The 23,025-nt window shown below is 35.4% G+C and overlaps 3 protein-coding genes across 5 annotated transcripts; 1 reads left to right on the top strand and 2 right to left on the bottom strand.

Annotated features, from left to right (window-relative positions):
• Window positions 1-46: 46 nt before the first annotated feature.
• LOC122275765 (protein ALTERED PHOSPHATE STARVATION RESPONSE 1) lies at window positions 47-9,170 on the bottom strand. Its single transcript, XM_043084991.1, has 6 exons — window positions 8,506-9,170; window positions 7,190-8,035; window positions 5,689-5,867; window positions 2,770-2,993; window positions 2,076-2,406; window positions 47-1,002 (listed from the first exon to the last, which is right to left on the bottom strand). Exons 2-6 carry the CDS (start codon window positions 7,983-7,985, stop codon window positions 583-585), a joined length of 1,950 nt encoding a protein of 649 aa, XP_042940925.1. The 5' UTR covers window positions 7,986-8,035; window positions 8,506-9,170; the 3' UTR covers window positions 47-582.
• A 4,949-nt stretch (window positions 9,171-14,119) lies between these two features.
• On the bottom strand, window positions 14,120-14,922 carry LOC122276954 (photosystem I reaction center subunit psaK, chloroplastic-like). The gene is made up of 3 exons (XM_043086840.1): window positions 14,741-14,922; window positions 14,564-14,644; window positions 14,120-14,445 (listed from the first exon to the last, which is right to left on the bottom strand). Exons 1-3 carry the CDS (start codon window positions 14,819-14,821, stop codon window positions 14,218-14,220), a joined length of 390 nt encoding a protein of 129 aa, XP_042942774.1. The 5' UTR covers window positions 14,822-14,922; the 3' UTR covers window positions 14,120-14,217.
• A 1,672-nt stretch (window positions 14,923-16,594) lies between these two features.
• On the top strand, window positions 16,595-21,953 carry LOC122274979 (pentatricopeptide repeat-containing protein At5g44230). 3 transcript variants are annotated; one of them, XM_043083868.1, is made up of 4 exons: window positions 16,595-19,171; window positions 19,898-20,022; window positions 20,128-20,172; window positions 21,576-21,953. In XM_043083868.1, exon 1 carries the CDS (start codon window positions 16,741-16,743, stop codon window positions 18,694-18,696), a length of 1,956 nt encoding a protein of 651 aa, XP_042939802.1. In that variant the 5' UTR covers window positions 16,595-16,740; the 3' UTR covers window positions 18,697-19,171; window positions 19,898-20,022; window positions 20,128-20,172; window positions 21,576-21,953. The 3 variants fall into 3 exon arrangements, with proteins under 3 accessions (XP_042939802.1, XP_042939800.1, XP_042939801.1); XM_043083866.1 differs by having other exon boundaries at window positions 19,898-19,995; XM_043083867.1 differs by lacking the exon at window positions 21,576-21,953 and having other exon boundaries at window positions 20,128-20,327.
• Window positions 21,954-23,025: the final 1,072 nt, after the last annotated feature.

Below are 23,025 nucleotides of genomic sequence, written 5' to 3' on the forward strand. Positions count from 1 at the left end.
TTTGAGTTCAAGATGGAACTCAATTCTTCGAAACATATTTCCAAAATTATTCAGAAAAGCTTTCAATTTCAATTAAAGCATCTTTTCAATATCAAAAAAAAGTTTCAATTTATGTTTCAGACTCCGTTCAAACTATCTTGAGACGTCTCTGTGCATCCCTTGCGTTTGATCCCACGTCCTCCTAACAAAAACTAGAAAATCACACTCAGGTAGAGAGTTCCAAACTCTAGTCTTTTCTCTTGTCCTTACTCCAACAAAAATGGAGAATAAGATGACGTGTTTTCAAATGCAAAGAAGCTGAAAGCAATGAATAGAGGTCTTTCATCTCCACGTAAATGCAAACACCCACGTACATGGCGCAATTACATCAGAATCCTCGTGCAGAAAAACCAATATCTCATTGTAAGGCAGACAGTATCCCAGCATTCTTCCTGTGTTGTGAAGACGGCAATCATGTCTGCTACTACTATAAACGGAATTTTGCTGTGATTTGACTGAATAGTCCAGGAACAAGGTCTTTTCACTTCATATTATAATCTGAAAAGTATTCAGTTTGTTGAGTTTTGTGATGCAACATCACAGCTAACTTCCAGTTTCACGTGGTTGTGAACAGCCTTCCATAGCCTGAACAGAATCACGTGAGAATGCCATCAATGCCTGGAATACTACAGGAAGGCTTGTTTTCAAGTTCTTTAAAGTCATGGCCCTTGTAACATGGACTGCGTTAAGATATTTGGCCTCCTCAATGTTTTTTTGCTTCTTTAACGCTTCAGTTTTGGTGCGCTTCAGGGATAGCGGATGCTTAGGGCTCAAATTGGAGGCTGTATTTTCATCAGCAAAGCTTCCCTCAAGTTTTTTCTCCAATTCGAGTAGCGAATCAGACTCCTTTTGCACTCTTCTTTCAAGTTTTTCATATTTCTTCTGCAGTTTGTACTCCTCCACCTGTTGCAGGAGTACAGAGTGGATGGCAGACAGGAGGCTTTTAATGGCCTCTGAGGCTACCTACAATGGAACATCAAATAGAGTAACTTCCCCATTTGAAAAATCGGAGTAGATATTCTCTACATTACAAGGTTGTTTTTTTGCAAGTAAAATAAAATAATTGCAGAAATTTATTAAAGGTGATATTTTCTAGCATCCCCACCAGATGATTTCGATAAAAGGGAATTGCAGCATCCAAGAATTCTTTCATGAGAATAATATAATCATTTACATATCATTTACTTATCAAGGTAGGGCCCTTCAAACCCACCCTGGGGATTAAATCCCGGAAACACAACCCCACGCACCTGGACTGTATCGGGTAATCCACAAGAATTCTATTGAACCCAAGATCTCTGGTCTACATCTCTTCCCAAGAAAACCCTTTGACCATTAGATTGCACCCTCAAAAGTAAACATTTAAATTATTTTTAAAAATAATGATAAATTGTGATTTTAAAGCTAGGAGATTACTTGAATGACCTCATCTATCAAGACTGTGAGCTGTTTCTGGAAATCCTGGCATGGATCTCTTAGCCTCAATAGCTGAAGATAAGCAATTATATTATCTATAAACTTACAAGACTGAAAGAAAGCAACTGTATACAATCAGGAAATAGAACTAACTGCTCAAAACTTACTCTGATGTTAATGTGATTTTTCTTTAATATTTTCCCCAACCAAAAAAGAGATGACATTCTATCAGGATTGGACAAATGTGTCAAGATGCGACCCCCACCACAGATATCCAGGCACTAAAGACTGATGGGTCCAATAATGAGCTTTGCATTCACCTCAAACTAAGATTTTCAAATTAATCTCGATAGTTAAAACAAAAGGATGTCATCTTTGTTTTGAGCCATATAAATGTCTAGGGTTGACATTTTCATTTGATGTCAAGTTCATCAGTTAAATCACCCGGTGCAATTTAATTTGCAAGATGGTTGACTCCAACATCATAACTCTGACCAAAGAGGCGAAAGACATAACTGTGTGTGTAGGTTTGCCATGTCTTGAGAATATTTATATTAAGCACCCAGATCAAAGATCATCAGTAAACTTAGTAATATCCAAGGTAAGATCAGCAGAAGAACCTTATCAGGTAACTTGTCAAGGGCAACCTGCCAAACTTTGCAGAGGCTGTGGACTACAGATGAGTAACCACTGCGCTGATGGCCATCTGTGACGTGTTCAGTGAGTTGAATCCACCTGCAGAGGGTTCTTACATACTCTCTTTGAGACTTTACGAGTTTGCAGAAGCTGTTAAACCAGTAAGAGATTTCAGCTTCAAGCTGAGCTGTTGCCTGGCGATGGTAATCTGTACTGAAGTCTGTGATTGCGTTATCATGCAGATGATTCAACTGCTTGGAGATATCTCTCTGAACCTGATGACACTCATACATTGTTTTCCACATTTGCATCAACCTGCATAAGGATTCAAGCATCAGTGATAATATTGGGGGCAAAATCATGATCTCAATATGATTCTCTAGTCAGACGTGGAAGATACAATATTTTTTTTTCCAAAATCCCACCTACCCATATTTAAGGCCTGTTGAACATTACAAGGCAGGGGAATGTACAATAGCTAACTTATTCTTGATCAATTCCAGTAGTTTTGAGTTGACAGGTGCCCCATTATTCTAATTTTTAAAAGCTGGAGAGCACACTTTCGCAAGTAATACAATTCCTTGTGTCCACTGGAAAGGAAGCTCTAAAATCGATACAGAACCATGTATGGTAATCAAATGAGTGCTAATATTAGATATTGATGTCTACAACACTTACCCAGAAGTCAATGCTACCAGCTGAGGGTACAGCTCCTCATCTATAAGCTCCAATATAGATGAACAGATCCTACTAATTGATTGTTGCAGACGTACCATGTCAGCCTCCAAACTCTCAACACTCAATCGAGTTTTCTCAGTCTTGGTCCAGTCATGATTCTCATCCTCTTGTTTCTGTAGCATGACAGACTTCCTCTGATGTTCCAATTTGGTAATTTCTTCCTCCTACACAATGTGATGATCAAACATATCATTACAAACTACAAATTAAGGAAAAGAAACAAAAATAAATAAATAAATAAATTATAAGGGCATAGCAATTCTTTATGCAACACATATAACCAATCCTGGAATAAGTGCCGAAATATTGACTCAATAACTTTCCCAGAAGTGTATATATATATATAGAGTAAATTGAGGGCATCGATTGTCAATATCATCCCAGAGACACGCCTACCAAGTAGGGCTGAGCAGAAATCCGAAAATCTGACTCCGACTCCGACTCCGCTCCGGCTCCGACAAGTCGGAGTCGGAGGATTTTTCCAGTGGGAAGTCGGAGTCGGAGTCAGAGGCCAGGCAGATCCGACTCCGCTCCGATCCGACTCCGATGATCCGACTCCGACTCCGCTCCGCTAATGTACATATTTTATAAATAATAAATGTGTTTTTCTATATATTAATCATATAAATATAAATATAATAACATGTAATATTAATGTGTAAATACTAAAATGCTTAATAACATGTAACATTATAATACTAATGTATAATATAACATATAACACTAATATATAAGTAATAAATTTATAATAGCATTTAATACTAATGTATATATAATAGTATACTATTACTTATATATATTAAATTAATATCTTTAAGTTATTATCTATTAGTACTAGACTACTAGTGTAACTAGTGTTATCACATATTATTAGTTACTAGTTATTAGACTATAGTAAATAAGTTAGTAATTATTACTAATTTACTATATATTAATAGACTAATAGTATTAGTATTAGTATTAGTGCATTACTAATATATATTATATATATAATAGTATAGTATTAGTTAATATATATTAAATTAATATCTTTAAGTTATTATTAGTTATAGACTATAGTAAATAAGTTAATAAATATTACTAATTTACTATTATACTATATACTAATATACTATTAGTTATATATATATATATATATTAAATTAATATCATTAAGTTATTATCTATTAGTACTAGTGTAACTAGTGTTATTACATATTATTAGTTACTAGTTATTACATCTAATTATTATTAGTTATAGACTATAGTAAATAAGTTAATAAATATATTAGTTACTAGTTATTACATCTAGTTATTTGTTATAGACTATAGTAAATAAGTTAATAAATATTACTAATTTACTATATATTAATAGACTAATAGTATTAGTATTAGTATATTACTAATATATAATATATATAATAGTATACTATTAGTTAATATATATTAAATTAATATCACAATATAATTACATAATTATTAAATATATTCCCTTGGATATAACAACAATAAAAAAAAAAATTGTCAAATTTCTAATATATAACTCTCTAAGTTAGTAATAATTAATAAAGTAATAATTAACTAATGATTTTTTTAGTGAGTTAATTAAATAATACACATTAAATTGTTACTTAATTTTATTTTTACTAACTTAAAATATATTTTTACTCACTTATTATTTATTAATTTATTTTTATTGTTTAGAAGTAGAATTTAGAAGTAGAAAGTGCTAAACGGCGCCGTTATTAGAAACTGGGTTGCGTGAAACAGCGCCGTTTCACGCAACCCTTTATTTTTTTTCAAATTTATGTCACTGAAACGGTGTCGTTTGGGGTGAAAATAGCCCCAAACGGCGCCGTTTCAGTGCTTTTTATTAGGTCTTTTTTCTCCCCCCCCCCCCTTTCTTCCCCCCCCGATTCCCTCCCCTTCGAGTCCCCCTGCGCCGAATCGCTCTCTACCTCTCTCAACTCTCATCTCAGATTCTCACTGTATTAGCCATTAGGTTTTCGTTTCTCCCCCCCGATTCCCTCCCCTCCCGGGCTCCCCCTGTGCCGGAATTCCGAATCGCTCTCTCTCACCTCTCATCTCAAAACCTTATTATTAGGTTCCCCCCCCCCCCCCCCCGATTCCCTCCCCTCCCCCTGCGCCGAATCACTCTCTCTCACTCTTCAGAAATCAGAGTGAATCTTTGATTTCTCTTTTATCTGTTATGGATTTGGTTTTGGTTTTGATTTGTTTTTTGGTTTTTTTGAAGCTTTCAGGTGCCGTCCGTCGTTCTTGGGTTTTTTTTTGAAGATTTCTCACCGACTCCACTCCGACAAGTCGGAGCCGGAGCCGGAGCGGAGCATATACCCTTCGGAGCCGGAGTCGGAGGTCAGACTCGGCCTCCGACAAAAGTCGGAGTCGGAGTCGGACGACCCAGATACCGACTCCGGTTGCGTCGGTGCTCAGCCCTATCACCAAGTAACTTATACCATTTGATATTCACAAATGAGTGTGTGAACAACTACAATAATTTTCCAATATCCCAAGCATGCATTAAAACAGAAAGATGCAGCTGTGACTGTGAACATACGCCATATATCCTAATTTCTATAGCTTCTGTATGTTTCATGAGGTTCAAATTACCTTCCAAAGAAAAGGAGAGAATATTCGAAACGAGGATCATTTTCAAGCTGTTTCATGCCACAATGCCATAGAGAACTCTTAACTTTCACAGGAAAAAGCACACCTAAAATCCTCATCGCACAATGTTTCCCAAAATTAGCAACACGGGGCTATACTGATTAAAGCTATGAACTTTTTAGGTATATGCACCAGATGCTGTCAAAGAACACACGTGCTTACTAGTTGAACTTAGTTGTCCAATGAGGATCTTACCTTCATTTCCTTGTAAAGTCTCTGTTCTGCAGCATGAAGTTTTTTAAGTGTGATGCAATGAGCTCCAGGCCTGCATGGTTCACTAGAGCCACAAAGCTCAACCGCCTCTTTGGTTGCCTGAAGAGATTTGGAAGACCAACTCCAAGACAATGCACTAAAGACCTTCGCAGAGTTCTTCCCTGTAAATGATAGATTAAAGATAAATTCCAACGGGAACATGATAATGGACATGATCATAAGCACAAGAATAAAGCCATACTTTGAGTAGAAATTAATTAAATCAAAATGGGATTTCCCTGAACAAACTATTCACAAATGATCATATTAGGCACCAAGTGAAAAGAGGAACGAAGCTTAGATCTCAGACACAAAAGAAATACAAACAATAGTGATGATCATATAATTGGTTTAGTATTACATAAAGAATAATGAAGAATCAATCCATGGTCCAGTTCTTCTATGTAATGATGGAGTAACAATAAATTCCAACCGAACTTGATAGCTAAACTCATTCGTGGAAAGGATCACAAGAATAAAGCCATATTTTGAGCAGATAGAATTAAACCAAAACAAGATTTCTCTGGACGAACTATTCACAAATGATCATATCAGGCACCAAGTGAAGAGAGGGGAGTTGAAGAATAGATCTCAGAAACAAAAGAAATAGAAACAGCAGTGACAATGAATTAATTGATTACGTATTGCATAGAAAATAATGAGAAATCAATCTATGCTCCAGCATTATACTTCTGAATGCAAGAAAACAAGGATGAAAGAAAGACTAGGCAGACAATTTCAGAAACGAACTGTCACTGCAGTTGCTCAATAATGGGTTAGACATGAGATTCCATATGTAAGTCAAAATATGGGAATTCACTTTTGAATCCATTATGTTTGAATCTCCACATTCACACTCTTGGGGCCATGTTCTAGGGGAATTTTCCTTGAGTTATTTTCCGATACACTTGCCGGAAACTTCTTACCAAGGGCACATGCACCCCCGGGATCGCGGATGGCCGGTTCCAATGAAGAAATATTTTAGTGAGTTTGACTTGTAACTGGTTTTATTTCCCCATAAAAAAATAGTTAGATGCGGGAATTTGTTTTTAGTTGGCTTGAGATAAGTTTCACATACCAATAGCCTATAATGATGCTTGTTTGCCTGAATCATTTAAACTCAGAAAAAGCTATAGTCCAATCACTGATATGGAATGAAAAATGCCTCCACAATGGTTGGAAGCTTGAACTGGTGCACAGATAGTAACAGAAGGCACAGAATCCTTAACAGAGATGTCAATATGAGGAGGTTTTCATACAATCAGAATAATAATATTGGCAGTGATTGCACACAAAGATCATGAGAAAATCATGAAAAAAGACAATGTTATCAAGTCAAACTTCCTCTTCAGAAGTATGTACCAAGCATGAAGGGAAAACATATATAGGAGAAACCAGCAGACATCAGAAAAATGCTAGATTGTTGAAAGAAGATAGAATTTACTATCATTTTCTTTGAAGCCCTGCGATAGGAAGTTGTCTGCTCCATTAATGTCTACAAGAACAGCTATTTCCTTTCCGGCAGCTGAAGCTTTAAGAAAATAATCATCTAACTCACTCACAATACCCTCCAAGGTCTTCTTGCTCCTCCTTACCACCATGGCGATATCTGCAGTGTCCTTAGTGCAGCAGCTCATTGTTGATGAATTATCATCAAGCAGTTCTACAGGCTGTGGCTTGTCAAGAAGTGGATTCATAATAATCTTCACATCAACTCCCTCTTTCTGATCTTCTTCGTCAAATTCTGTCTTAGTCTCGGCCCACTTTTCATCCTCAACTAGTTCCACCACATCACTCTTCTTGAGATGATGCTGTTGTGAAGAAGACCCAAAAGGGTCCCAATAGGGCCATGATTCCTGGGTTGGAAGAGATGGTGAACCAGATGGAGTAGAACTATCATCCTCTTCAATTTCTATGCTTTCTTTTTGGAGAACTTTTCCCTTCCAATTATTTTCTTCATTCTTTATTGAATCAGGGCTAAAAGGAGGGGGAGGAGGAGGCAATGGCGGAGGTGGTGAGGGAGGCAATGTCAGGCCATAGGAGGTATTTTCAAGTTCCAGTGACTCTGACTCTGTGAATTGGCGAAGGGTCACTCCAGTATTCTTCAATGCTCTCAAGTAAGCCAATAGGGCATCCGCAAATTCTCCCCTAAACCCAACCAACTGTTTCATTAGCTTCTTCCTCTCCTTGCAAATCTGCACCCTCTCATCCTTATCAATCCTTGACGCAACACAGCCCATTTTGCTCGATGTGTGCAACAGCAAAGTAGAGTTTATGCTATCTAGTTCAACTGAAAATATAACACAAGGAATAAAGACAAATTCAGGTCAATTTTATCTGCTTCTATACACAAAAATGATACTGACTATGAAAGGGTACACAAAAAAAAAATTATCAGCGCCCCTAAACTTTTCAGGCTGTTTCCAGCTCAAATGACCATCACATTGTACAAAGACAGTCTAAAACCCTCCACGTCTAAATTCTAGAGTTCTAGCCATGCACGCACTTAATCTTTTCTCCGTTTCAGACATAAAAAAAAACCCAAACAACATAAGTAAATAAATTATCTGGTTCCAAGATTTTCATAATCCAATGGATCTCGAGTTTTATATGTTGAATTGGTCTTCAAAATCCTACAGTCTCTGTTCTCACAATATATGCCTAGCAAATTCTGGTAATTCAGTGAACTCGAATAAGGCAAAAAGGTAAGCAAAAAAGAACAGCCATTTTCAAACATTCAACGTTGAAAATGTCACATACCCACAAAGCTGCCAGAAAATAATCACCAAAATGGGTGGCGTAGCGTCGCTGATTTCCCAAGTATTCTCGGCCAAAACTGATCCTCGCCCCAAAGTATGAAAACCCCACCACACCAAATCCCGAATTAGCAACTCCTACTACTGGCCCATTAAAGGCTCAAAAGACTGGACATAAGGAACTGTAAACAAAATCTCGCAGTTCCGAAATCTCCAAGGCTCATAAGGCAACAAAATCAGCAATTGAAAATGGCAATTTTAGAAGAAGAGAAATTCTTTCTTCTTCTAAAATTCAACAAATTTCTTTCTTTCTTCTTCTGATACGTTTACTTGTCGTGAAAAAATACAAAATGACAGGAAAACAACGGTTCTGACATGGAAACTGTGAGAAACAGAGACCAATATTTATCTCAGCAAAGCACAGAAAACAGACTACTACCGGTAATACTAATATGGTTATGTTGCGTTTGAAAACGACGACCCGAAAAGGATGAACCTCTCCGCGTAGAAAAGCCTTCCCAAGTAACCCCCACCCTCTTCATGCTTTAAGAAAGAAAACATCAAGGAGAGAGAGAGAGAGAGAGAGAGAGAGAGAGAGAGAGAGAGAGAGATGAGCTCGAGACCCGATGAGAGCAGAGAAGCATCCAAAGCAGAGAAGAAATGCACCGAAGTTATTACTGTATTTTCCTGCTAGTTTAAACTTTGAGTGGGACAAAAGACTGGACCGGAGACAAGAAAGACTTGGGTAATTCGGACTTCTGACCGTTGTTTTTTCCTTTGAGAAATGTTAACTTTGTTTTAAAAATATATTTATAAAAAATTAATTAGTCAATAGGCTAAAAATTATAAAATTTTAATTTAAAAATTTGATAAAATGAGTCTTATAAATAAAAATATAAATAACATGTAGCATTACTCAACAATATTTTACTCTTTTATTATAAATAAATTAAATAAGATAGATTTTCAAAACTTTATAAATCAAATTATTAAGTTGTTTAAAAAAAATTTACTTATTGATACGATTGGTTAAATCAATTATTTTATATTTAAAAAAATGATATAAGTAATCACATTAACAGAATACATAAGAAATATATAAAAGTGACTATATATAAAATTTTTATATATGTATATATTATGCCTTTTTTTATTTTATGAGTCATGAGAATTCAAACAAATAAAGCAACACATTTTTTCAAATTTTCTTATCATTTTCTAACAACAACTTGAAAAGGATTTTCTTCAAGGCTAAGATAAAACCATCTTCTAGAATAATAAAAAAAAAAAGTAGATATAGTAATCTTCTTCCTCACGTTATCTAAATTTTGAAATGATGCATAGAAAACATATCTCTAAACACATTTGATAGCTTTCTCTCTTTTGGTTTTGTCATTCATTCATTCATGCCTACTTTCTAAAAGCAAAATAGAAAGAAAAATAATAATAATAAATAGTAATATTATCTTCCAAAAAGCCACTTTAACTAACTTATAAAGGTGTCTCAAAGGAAGATATGGATCTTGACAACTATTCATTTTCCTTTTTTTTTTCTACAAAATAAAAATATTACAGTTATTTTTTAAAAATAATATAGGTACAATTTTTTTTTTGATTTTATAAACATTATATTTTAAATAAGAGGTATTTTATCAAATAACTTATAAAAATAAAATAGTTTAAATAAATATTCTTAAAATTAAAACTTGATTATATAAAAATTATAAAATAATTTTAAACTTATCATTATACTAAAATATTTTAAAAGAAAAGGCAATATTATCTTTATGTTATAAAGAAAACTTTGACGAAAACAATTACCTAAGACATGTCTCTTAGCATATTTTATATGTTTTATTTTTGTTTATTTTAATAAACCGTGGCTACTTTCTAAAAGCAAAAAAATAAAAAGCACTTTTCTGACTCATAATGGACCTGCTTGCCGAGTGTTGGCTTGTTCCTGGATTTTCCTCGTTACTTCTGTCCTTTCTTTTTTTAATCACAATCATTCCACAATTACAGCTCATTTTGTTTTTGTTTTTGTTTTTTTTTAAATAACTCTTTCCTATTTATTTATCATCTCTATTTATATCAATTAATGTATTATACTTTCAGATAATTTGGTATATCAATTATTTAAATAAGAGATTATTTAAGGTTATTAACAGATATGAATGAAATAATAAAGTCCTCGATGAAGATATTCTTATTTTTAAATGAAAAACAACTTAATTCAAAAGATTATGCTTGGAAATGAGATGAGATAACAAATCTGTGAATATTAGTGAAATTGTTTGTGAATAATAGTAGAAATGTTTGAGTTATGTTGTTTTATGAAATTTTAAAAAATAAGAGAGAAAAATTGAATAAAAATATTATTAAGTTAAAATTAGAAGTATAACCGATCGGGTTTAGTCCGATTTTGTATAAATTTTGGAACTGAACTGGTATACACCCGTTTTGTATTTTCAATAACCAATCTCGGACCGGTTACTCTCATAAACTGGTACTTTCAGTTTTACCGGCTTCAGTCTGGTTCGTTCCAATTTTTCAATTTTAATCAAGTGTCAATGTCATTAAAAAAATATATAATTTTCTAATGTATACTAATTAATTAAAGCAAAATATAATTAATATACTAATGTATATTAGTATTACTAATGTATTATGTATTTATCAAAAAAAATATTGAAAATTTATTAGGTCATAAAATGTGATTAATATATATATTTTTTATATTAATAATATAAGATCATCAAATCTTCCAAACTAGCTTTATCATTTCCCAAGTCTTTTTAAACATGGAGACAGAGAAAAGAAAGGCAACATTATGAAATTATCCAAGGATTCATAAGAAATCATAGTGTTTTATCCACAATCTCATTATATTATGCTGCGTTGATCATGAAAGAGAGTAAAAAAACATGGATGTGCAACAAACAACCAAGAAATAAATGAAAATTGTTTAAGTTGTGCAGTAAAAATAAAGATAATTGGTATGCTATACTTTAGGATATTGCACCGTATTTGAGTCTTGGAATCTTTTCCTTACCTCAGGAAAGCAGGAAAAGAAAGAAATTCTGTCTCTCCATTCGTAGGGTCAGAGGTGCTTGAAAGGTTGTGGGTGATGGCCCATGGGATTGGCTGGGTTTGGGAATCATTTGAGGAGGCCGAGACAGAGAGTGAGCAGATGGAAAGATATACCACACCTACCACATGCATTATTATTAATAATCCTAGCATTGTTTTTTTTTTAAATAATAATAATAATAATAATAATACTCTTTGATTCTAAAATATATATTTAATTAACTTGATGGCTTTGAAATTAAAAATAGTAATATTTTATTAAAATAATGTATTGTATATAATATTGTTTTTTTTTTCTTACAATATTGTGTAAAAACTATAAATTAATTGTGTTTGTATCATTTCCCTTATAAAAATTAGGCTTTCTATAATTAAAAGAAGCAAATTGAGGCTCTATATATATATACATATATTTTGGAAGGTTTTTTGATATATTTTGAGATGGGGATTTCGAACTCCAGAACTCCATTTTAAAAGTTTGAGATAATATCAAGCAGACCACATGCTTTTAGTATATATTTTGGAAGGTTAAAAGCAAATAAATGATCATAATCCCCAAAACTAGTGCATAGAATAAGTATCTTAATTTAATACGCATGCATGGTGGCTTAAGCACTTATTCTCTCACATCGATCATCCTCATGAGTCGTGACTCTTTATCTTCTTTTCACCAGCTCAAAACAAGGATATGGACCTTCTATGCTTATGCTCCAACTTCACCTAAAAAAGAAAAGAGAAGGAAAAAAAAAAGGGTAGTCTCATCTCTGAGATAGCTTAAGCATTCGTCGTGAGCTCACAGCCTTTTTCTTTTTCTTTTCCTTTTTTTTTTTTTATATGGAAGAGTAAGCTCACGTCCTAAAATCATGGTACCAAAATCAAGAACCTTGGATTGATTCCTTGACACGGTCATGACACTGTGGTTAAGTACCATTGAAAGACAAGTCATGAGCATATTCTAGTGGGTAGATACTTGCGCCCGACAGTGAAGTTCAGCTTAGATACCATTCCTTGTGCCCAAGTATCATTCTTTTTGTAGACATGGTTTGTGATAATTCCATCTGGATGGCGAGAACAAAACCATCCATGACTAGAATCATGTTAAATGTTACTAAATGCTAAGACAAATATAAAAGATTGAATCTAAATTTTCCTATTAGTAAGTGATAATTTTATATAATATAAAACACAGATTTTGAGTTCGAACTTTAACTCTATGTGCCACTCCATTTAATCAATTATTTTACCACTAAAGACAAGTGCTTGACCGAGCTTACAAATCATTACATTTTAGGTCTCGTTTGATTACACATATAAGATGAGAAATCTGTTAATAATATTGAAATCATTTGTAAATAGTAGTAAAATAGTTTGAGTTACGATTTTTATGGAGTTTTGGAAAATGAGAGAAAAAAATTAAATACAATATTATAAAGTTAAAAAAATGGTTAGAATATAATTTTTTTAATATTATTTTTGTTTTGAGATTTGAAAAAATTAATTTTATTTTTAATTTGTTTGAAAGTTTGAAAAAATTTGTAATGATTAGATAATAATTAGATAAAAAATTTGAAAATTTGAAATTAAAAAATATTTATATTTGAATGATTTTTTTTTAAAAGAAAAAATCATCATTCATTCATCAAGAGAAACTTACATACATGAGCAGATACATGTGGGATATCTCCATATCAACCATTTGGAGTTCTACTAGTACACTACTGGACTGTTCTGGACTTCACTACTGTTGATACTCTCTAGAGACAAACGTCAAAAGATAACACTTTGTCTAAATAGAGACTCAGTCTCACTATTTATAGAAAATGATGACTCAACCTCTATAGACAAACCATCCAAGAGATTAACTCTTTTTTTTTTTAACTATACAATAAAGAAAACAAGAATAAAAAAAATGGATTATAATTTGAACCAATTCCGATAGATCTTGAAATCTGTGACGGGTATGAAGGCTACAAGCTTTTTTCTTTTCAGCTATAAAAATTAGATCTGAAAGATTTAGTAGTGGCAATTCTGGTGATCCAGCGCGTGTAACGAGAAAAGCTGTCAAAAGAGGTGGCGTATGTGGACCATGCACAATTGTGAGCGGTGTGTGATCCTCACACGTGTTGATTTTCGTAAAACTGCCACTATTTTTCAAACGATTTACAACTTAGGAGTCTTCTTGTGTTACACATGTCTCCTGAGAATTACTTGAAAATTATATATATCTAATTTTTTTGGCTTTGAAGAAAGCAAATTAAAACAAAAAAGTGGAAATGAGAGGGAGAAAGGGGACCTCCGGTGAAAGTAAAATCTGAAAGCTTTTTTTGGTGTGAGAGAGAAGAGAGAGGGTGAGAGAGAATGTAGCATACGGCTTTTAGGCAACTTTTAGATATAATAATATTTGACCAAATAATATTTAGATATTGACATGAAATAAGGTAGTTGGAAATATTTATGAAAACAAATTTAATTCTTTTTATGGGTCATTACAATTAGCGATTCAACACTACCAACACACGTTGAAGGAGTTATCAAACCAAATACCCGTTATAAATTAACAAAAAAACAGGGCAACACAAATTAGAGAGTCAAAAAAATTAAGAAGAGAAGAAGATAATTTTTTTTTTTACAGGGCACCCATGTTCTTAAGGCCAAGAACGACCCCAACCCCAATAATATGACCAACAGTTCCACATGCAAGGGTATCTGCAAGAGTGAATCCAGCTGGATCACCCGTCTGCAGCCCAGAGTCCCTTACTTCAAGCTTTAGTCCTGCCGTGGCCTTCCTGTTTGCCGATGGTGCCAACCCAAACCTTCCCGCAAATAGCATCAGGCTTGTTGATAACACAATTATCTGCCCCACAAATTAAAACACATTTTCAGTCATCTCCTCTCCTCAAAAAGTAAAATAAAAAAAACACCCAAAAACATTAAAGCCATCTTAGAGCAAACAATGCTTCTCAAACCCTCACCAAATTAGTGGGTGAGCCAATGAAATCGCATCGAGCACCCAAAGCTCCCTTTCCCTTACGCCTCATTGTTTGAATTGCTACCTGAAAACATTAGCTTTTGTGTGTTGGAGAGAGAATAGCTGTACTCCATTGCTCTACATTTACACATAGAAATGCATGGGAAAAGGGGACACTGACCAGGCTTCGGACAGGAGCCACTGAAATTTTGGGTCTTAGCCCACTGTATTGTGGGAGAGAAGTCATGACAGTTGTTGCCATTTTCCGATCCGAGCTCAAATTGATCTAATAATGTGCAATACGTAGCTTTCTCTCCACTTTGATTGTTTAGTGATTTTATTATTTCCTTTGTTCAAAAGTATTATTATAAACTGATCTATTGAAGAAATGTTGCAGGACAACCACATGTGCAATTTGTGGCTTCAGAATGCAAGGCTTGGATACTCTTTAGATACTTGTTGCTTATGTGGCATCATGCCATTGGGTTTATCCAAGTTGGATAAGGGTTTTGAGTGACTTGGAAGACATAAAAAAAAAAAAGGTTGATAGAAATGGGTTTGTTTTGAGCTGGAAATGTTCTGTAGGTGAAATCCCTCTTTGATTTGTATATAGAAAAATATTAGGTCTAAAGATAATTAGAATAAAAGTATAAATTTAGGAAAAATATAGTTGCAAGCACAATTGTGCACTAATCTGTGCACCAATGTAATGTGATTAATCAAAAAGTAAATTTTATTGAAAACAATGTTAATTTAAATTTTAAGTATGAATAAATCAGTATTGGTACACAGATTAGTGCGCGACTGTAGTTATATGTAGCAAAACTCATAAATTTATGTCTCGAAGGGTTCAACTTACGCATACGTCTATATCAATGGATCGGGTCATGTGAAGTTAAAGATATAGCACCACCCAACAAAAGAGTAAGGACAGTGATACAGCCATCGAGGATGTAGTCCGAGAAGTCACCGACTCACTGAGAAGGCCATTTTGGACTTTTTCTTTCATGCATATTTTTAGTCGTTTTAAATATGTTTTTAAAAAATATATATAATATTATTAAAAAATATTTACTTAATCATTAAGTTAAAAAAATAAAAAAACAAAGGTGTTGAGACCCATTGCTGGGATGCTTTAAAATCTATGAAGCATTTTCCAAGGAATATTTTGAAATTTTAATATCTTTATTATTTTGTCTAATGGAAATACGTAAAATATTGTTGTTTGCTGGATCATGTGAGCCCAAATACGCAATCTTAATCAGGTCTACAAATTTATGCCCTGTCCTCAATAACGGGCTTATTGTCTTTTAACAATTTATGGGCTGTGGCCACCACAGACCAACCAAATTCCCCCTCAACGAAGGAAAATCAGACTTCCTCTCTGATTAAACCAGACACCGGCGGGCTCCATAATCAATGTATATATATATTCCATGTTTGAGGCTTTGATCATGTCGTGAGATTTTTTTTGTTTCGTTTGATGGGGCTCCTGGCTAGGAGCATAGGGGAACGGTGGTCTGGACAATCCACTTGCCTATACGAACAGGTACAACTGTACAAGTGGGCAGGAGGCGGGGGCAGTGAGTGAGGTCGCCACCTCACCTAAGTGGGGTTGGGGATTAAGGAAGCGAGCTACATGCCCTTTTGAGGCAAGTAACTACCAACAACCCTAATATATCATATATGGATGTGAATCAATTCGTTAAAGAACAGCTTCTCTATTTTCTATCATGTTATAGTTTTAGAACATTTCATAGAGATAGGCTAGTGTGCTTCTACTTTGTCGGAATGTGTCCACAATATCACTCTTTGTGACCGCTCTAATGCCAATAAGATATAATGTCGAATTTCATAAAAGACTTGAGTATGTCTTCTCTAACCCCAATTAATTTTAAGTGAATTGACAGATGAATAGTTCGATAATCCTATTTAACTATACATTTTTTCTGAATAAAAAAAATAATATAGAAGGACAGACATTACATAAATAAAACTTGTACCTGATTTGAGCTATTTATTTATTTATCTTAGCAAGTCATGGACAAATAGACCCAATGAGGGAGAATTTACGTTAGAAACTATCAACTGCTAATATTACACTCAAAAGTAAAAAGCAGAGAGACATTTCATGGTCTCCTCGTCCTTTTATTCATTCAAACTATCAACTTCGATTGTGTCATGGTCTCTTTCTACCGTAAATTCTCCCTCATTGCTATACCAAAGCAAGTTCCTCAAGAGCAACGGCTACCACGATCAACTAAAATATTCATACCTTTCTCTCAGCTTCAGCAGCGAAAACTTCTAGAGGTGCGGCTCGTCTCTGTTCTCCATGGCTGCACCAACCTCACCGAAATCAAACAAGTCCACGCCCACATCCTCCGCATGGGCCTTGAACAATGTTGCTACGTTTTCACCAAGCTTATACGTATCCTCACTAGACTCGACGTTCCGGTTCACCCCTACCCTTACCTTGTCTTCCAACAGGTCAAGTACCCAAACCCATTCCTCTGGACTGCTCTCATCCGCGGGTATGCTATCCAAGGTCCTTTATCCGAATCGGTTGTTTTGTATAATCGCATGAGAAGGGAAGGTACTGGGCCAGTCTCGTTCACGTTCTCTGCACTTTTTAAGGCTTGCGGTGCAGTTCTTGACGTAAATTTAGGGCGACAGATCCATGCGCAAACAATTGTGATTGGTGGGTTTGCTTCAGATTTGTATGTTGGCAATACTATGATAGATATGTATGTGAAATGCGGGTTTTTAAATTGTGGGCGCAAAGTGTTTGAAGAAATGGGTGAAAGGGATGTGGTTTCTTGGACCGAGTTGATTGTTGCTTATGCGAAGCATGGAGATATGGATTCGGCAGGGGAATTGTTTCAAGGGTTGCCTGTGAAGGATATGGTGGCGTGGACTGCAATGGTCACAGGCTATGCTCAGAATGCTAGGCCGAGGGAGGCATTGCAGTGTTTTGAGAAAATGCAGGAGGTGGGTGTGGAGACCGATGATGTTACACTGGTTGGTGTCATTTCGGCTTGTGCACAATTGGGTGCGGCTAAGTATGCTAATTGGGTGCGAGATGTTGCTGAGAAATCAGGATTTGGGCCCACTGAGAATGTTGTTGTGGGATCTGCATTGATAGATATGTACTCAAAGTGTGGAAGTGTTGAGGAAGCATATAAGATTTTTGAAGGAATGAAGGAAAGGAATGTGTTTTCTTATAGTTCAATGATTGTGGGATTTGCGATGCATGGTTGTGCTCATGCAGCAATGCAGTTGTTTCATGAGATGTTGAAGACTGAGACAAAACCCAACAAAGTCACTTTTATTGGGGTGCTTACAGCGTGCAGCCATGCAGGCTTGGTTGAACAAGGTCGGCAATTATTTCTGACCATGGACAAATGTTTTGGTGTTGCTCCTTCGGCAGATCACTATGCTTGCATGGTAGATCTACTTGGTCGGGCTGGACAGCTGGAAGAAGCACTTGAGCTTGTTGGAACAATGCCCATGGAACCCCACGGAGGTGTGTGGGGAGCACTGCTTGGAGCATGTCGCATCCATGGAAATCCTGACATTGCTCAAATTGCTGCTAACCATCTCTTTGAGCTAGAACCTAATCGTATTGGAAACTACATCTTGCTCTCTAACATATATGCATCAGCGGGTAGGTGGGATGATGTTTCTAGTTTGAGGAAGTTGATGAGAAAGAAGGGCTTAAAAAAGAACCCTGGGTGTAGCTGGGTTGAAGCAAAAAAGGGGGTAATTCACGAGTTCTATGCAGGTGATACGAGCCATCCAAAATCCATTGAGATTAAGCAGACATTGGATGATCTGCTAGACATATTAAAGGCTCATGGGTACCAGCCAATACTAAGTTCTGTCACTTATGATGTTAGTAATGAAGAGAAGCGGCGTATACTGATGAGTCATAGTGAGAAGCTAGCCTTGGCATATGGGCTGCTCAGTACAGATGCGGGTTGCTTGATTAAGATCATGAAGAATGTCAGAATATGCGAGGATTGCCATGCATTCATGTGTAGTGCATCTCAAGCTACTGGGCGGGAGATTGTTATAAGGGATAACGTGAGATTTCACCACTTTCATGATGGGGCATGCTCTTGCGGTAATTTTTGGTGATTGATGATGAAGGTCCAACTCCAACCCCTTACAGTCCTTTATATGGGTGGATGTTGGTAGTGTAATTGTATTTCCCGTTGATACTCAAATATCCATGCTCCTCCATTGGTATGATATATGTGAGCAGCCACCTAAAAAACCTCTGCTGGAACAGTTATTTCTGAATTTGCATTAGCCAGCTTCTTTTGTGGTTGATGCAACCTTCGAGATTTTTGGTCTATGAAAAAGCAAATTACGATGACGAAACAGTTCTGATTGTTCACACAGCTTTCCTTACAGGACATCTTTTTCTTTTCACTAGTGAGTTAGGACATCGACAATATTTGTTACCTCAAATGTTACTGTTTGGTACTGCAAGAGGACAAACTTATGGACCAGTATGCCAATTTTCATCAATGCGGGCATGTCAAATAGAACACTTGAATTGCAACTCCTTTGAAAGAAGAAATATCAATAAGTTTGCGCTTTGGAGGAGGTAATTCCTGTAATGGTAGTGAATTGTTTTTCTCTATGCTTTTATCACTGTTAGCAAAGTTTTTATTTGAATTCAAGCTCAAAGATTTCATTTGTTTGCATAACCGTTCTATAATCAGATATCTTAAATTTCAACTTCAAATTTTTTTTTAATTGTTGAAAGTACAATTAATTATTTGTTGATTGTAGAAGTAAACGAATAAGAAGAACGAATGGTGCAGACAAATATTTTGTGCAAATGAAAGGATTTGAGTTTATTTAGTCCAATGGCCAAGGTAGAAACGGATTGAATTTATTTAGTCAATAACTAATGTGGAGAATTTGCAATATGTGTTCTACATTTGCAAAATTCTTTGGCTGTTTGCCAACAAATATGCATAATTTAGATGTACCTTTAGGCGTGATGAATAGCAAGCTTAGGAACTGCCATACTTGCAAAATTTGTTTTCTTTCTTTCATACTTTAGGGTTCTTAAAAGTGTTCTTATCTAGAAACAAAGCAATTGATATTTCTCAAATGAATATATGTGAAAATGAGCTTACAAAGGTACATGCTTTTACTCATTGAGCTTTATGATGACTAGTGGTCACTACTCACCCATTTTTACAACTTCGAAATATGTAAAGAAATGTCACCAGATTCTAGTGCCAAAGATTGAATTTAATGATGTTTCTGTCTTCGTAAAATTATTGGCTTTGTATGCTTATGAGGATCTTGGGTTATGCAGTGGAGATAGTGGCAGTGAGTAAGATGTTCAAATTACTTAGGCTAATCAGGCTCATGAAGCTGCCCGTGGTGACAAAACCAATGGATTGAGGAAGCTTGGTATGGAATATTTTGATGAGGATGATGGTATATCATCTGCATAAGGATGATGCATCTTTCTTATTGCCTTTTCGGGGGCTATTTTTTGGGGGGGTTGGGGGGGCATGCTGATATACCCTGTTTTTGTTGCAGGTGTCAAACAAGACTAATTCTTTGGTTATTTGCATAAATTCTTTGGTAAGTGATTTTTATTTTTCCACTAATTTTATGCTTAATCCTTAAAAAAAAATTCATATTGGATATGATTAGCCAAAAATCTGTACGGCCTTGTTGTGCACATAATGTATGAGACATGTTTTACAAACTTCCAATAAATTTCTTGTTTGTCTGTAGTGACTTCGCTTTCCTTTAGCTACCATTAGAAATCCGAAATATCGATGTTTTTTTGTTTCCCTTTTTTCATCGATCATCAGAGGAAAAAATAAAAACACAAATATTGACAAATGCAAGTAATGAAACGTGACTCACTGAGATAAAAAAAAGTGGTGTTTGTTTTGGTTTTAACTTTTTTAAAATAATGCAAGCAAACTGTGTTTGTTTCAATCGTGCTGGAAGATTTTTTTAGACTTTCTGTGTGTTTGGTAGGAACAAAAATCAGGGTGAAGCGAAAAAACTAGGTTGGTTTGTAGGAAAACTAAACAAATAATCGTATGAAGAAAATGAGTTCTCGAGAGAATGATTTCTGTAAGAGAAATCCTTAGGACCGGTCGGGCTGATTATACTTAAATAACAGCCCGCCAATCACATCCCGCCACGTAGGACTTCCACCGATTAATTCGTGGACCAGCATCACGTGGAAGCTGCCCCCTGCCCTCCCTCACGTTGAAGCCCTAAGCTTCTCCCGAATGTGGAAGCCCCCTGCCTCCCTCACGTTCTCTGCGGTCAGAAATCAGAAGCTGCCCTCATGTGATTTCTCCAAACTAATTCTCTGCGTTCAGAAATCAGACTCTGCCCTCACGTTCAAGCCCCAACGTCTACTCCGATTTCTCCAATATTCATCTCCGATTTCTCCCAACCCGTGGCTCACGATTTCAGCATCAACTTTTCTCCACGAATCGATCACTCACGTTCGCACGATCGAACCGATTTCTCCCTGCTGTCGCTCGCCATTTCTCCGATTTCTCAGCCCTCGCGATTCTCCAATTTTCGGTGATGTTATTTACTCAAATGATTTTAACTTTATATTCACAGCAATGTTTTTTTATTTACGTCGGCGTCGGGACCGCGAGCTTCCTGCGCATTGATTTTTTCTCGTTTGGACTATTGACCAACAAATTGATTTTCTTGAACTCTAAAAATTCAAGCTTTTGCATTGACTGTAAATGATAAGACATTAAGGTCACGCTTTCATCTGACAAAGGTGAGAAATTTGGAATTTTCTGTGCTTGGATGCTAGTTTTTTGTTCTTTCATCTTTGGCTTCCATTTTTGTTTGGGCAGCGGCTGTAAAAGGTGGTTGAAGAATTGGAAGTAGCTGGTAAAGCTATGGAGGAATTGAAGGAATAAAAGTGTTTGGATCTGTGATTTGAGTTGCTTTGTGTAAAATCTAACTTCAAAAAATGTTGATTTGTGTTGATTCAGGGGAGAATGGGCAACGGACGATGAACACACACAATGAAATTTGAAATTATTGGGTATTTTGAAATTTGAGACAAATGGCAGAAGGGAGAACAGCTAGTACTCGCGATCGTGGTAAGGGCAGACGGAAAATTGAAGTTTGTTTCAAGCTGCTACGTTCCGCTATGTTCTGATTCCCTACTTCACGGTCTACTTACGTTTTAGTTCTTTTTCCTACATGGCATAAGATGATTGGCGGGCTGTTTTTGTGTGATTAACAGCCCGACCGGTCTGAATCGTTTCTCTTTTTGTAAAGTAGTGCTATACCCTCTACACCCACGAGGGTGTAGGCTTGTAGCCCGATGGATCTGAAAATGTCAAATCCTCTTTTTTTTTCATAAATTTTTTGTTTATGTCCTTAAATATTTTTAAAAAAAAAATTCACAATATCTTTAAAAAAAACACATTCTAGATAAATAAAAAAAGAATTTTGCTACATATAAGCACAGTCGCATATTAATCTGTATATCAATATTGATTTATTCATACTTAAAATTTAAATTAATATTATTTTTAATGAAATGTATTTTTTTAACTAATCACGTCACATTAATACACAATTATACTTATAATTATATTTTTCCATAAAAAAATTATTGAGACCCATGTCATGACCTAACTCACAGTAGCTCTATCATTTTCCTCCTGTAAATTACAAGATGATATGAATTACAGTGAATATACCATCAGAAAGTGCCAGCTCACACTTGTTGACTTATAGAGGTGGCACCCTGCCCCCGTCAGTCCCGCCCAATAAGGAGAAAGCTCAGTAGTGGGTGGGGTCCACTTATTTATAAAATAAATTTTAAATATTTAAATAAATATATTGTATATAAAAAATATATAATTTATTAAAAACTTGAAGTTGTATTCAAATTTTTTGAATTGCATTAATCACTTAAGCCAACAAAAATAATCTAAAATACAATTTTAATAGTTTAAAGATTATTTTATTAATTTTTTATATTTTTTTTTTGTATTTATAAATTTTAATTTATAATTCAAGTTATGTTATAATTTAGATTACCCATAAATAATTTTTAGAGCCAATAGACCATGGGTAGTATGGGCTGGGCGGGGGAGGGGCTGTGGTGGATGAGGTGCCCGACGCCGCCCCTGGGTACCATCGGGGAATCACGATTCATTTTTCGGACTTATCTCTCCTTCTTCCGGGGGCTGAATCTGTGTTTTGCCGAGAGAAACAAAAAACAACGGCCATGTTTGCAAACTTAGGGATCTGTGTAGTTTAGAACTATGGGGGGTTTGGAGATGGATTGAAGTTATTTGGGTCATGGCCAGGTGGTTTATCTAAAACTTTCCTGCAAACCAAACAAGAACATGGCGGGCCCAAAAGAGAAAAAAAGAGATGCCACTTGGAGGTCCCGCTTGCAGATATGGACAAGCAGCCTAGCAG

Source organism: Carya illinoinensis, chromosome 9, assembly GCF_018687715.1.
Source record: "Carya illinoinensis cultivar Pawnee chromosome 9, C.illinoinensisPawnee_v1, whole genome shotgun sequence".
NCBI classification, from domain to species: Eukaryota; Viridiplantae; Streptophyta; class Magnoliopsida; order Fagales; family Juglandaceae; genus Carya; species Carya illinoinensis.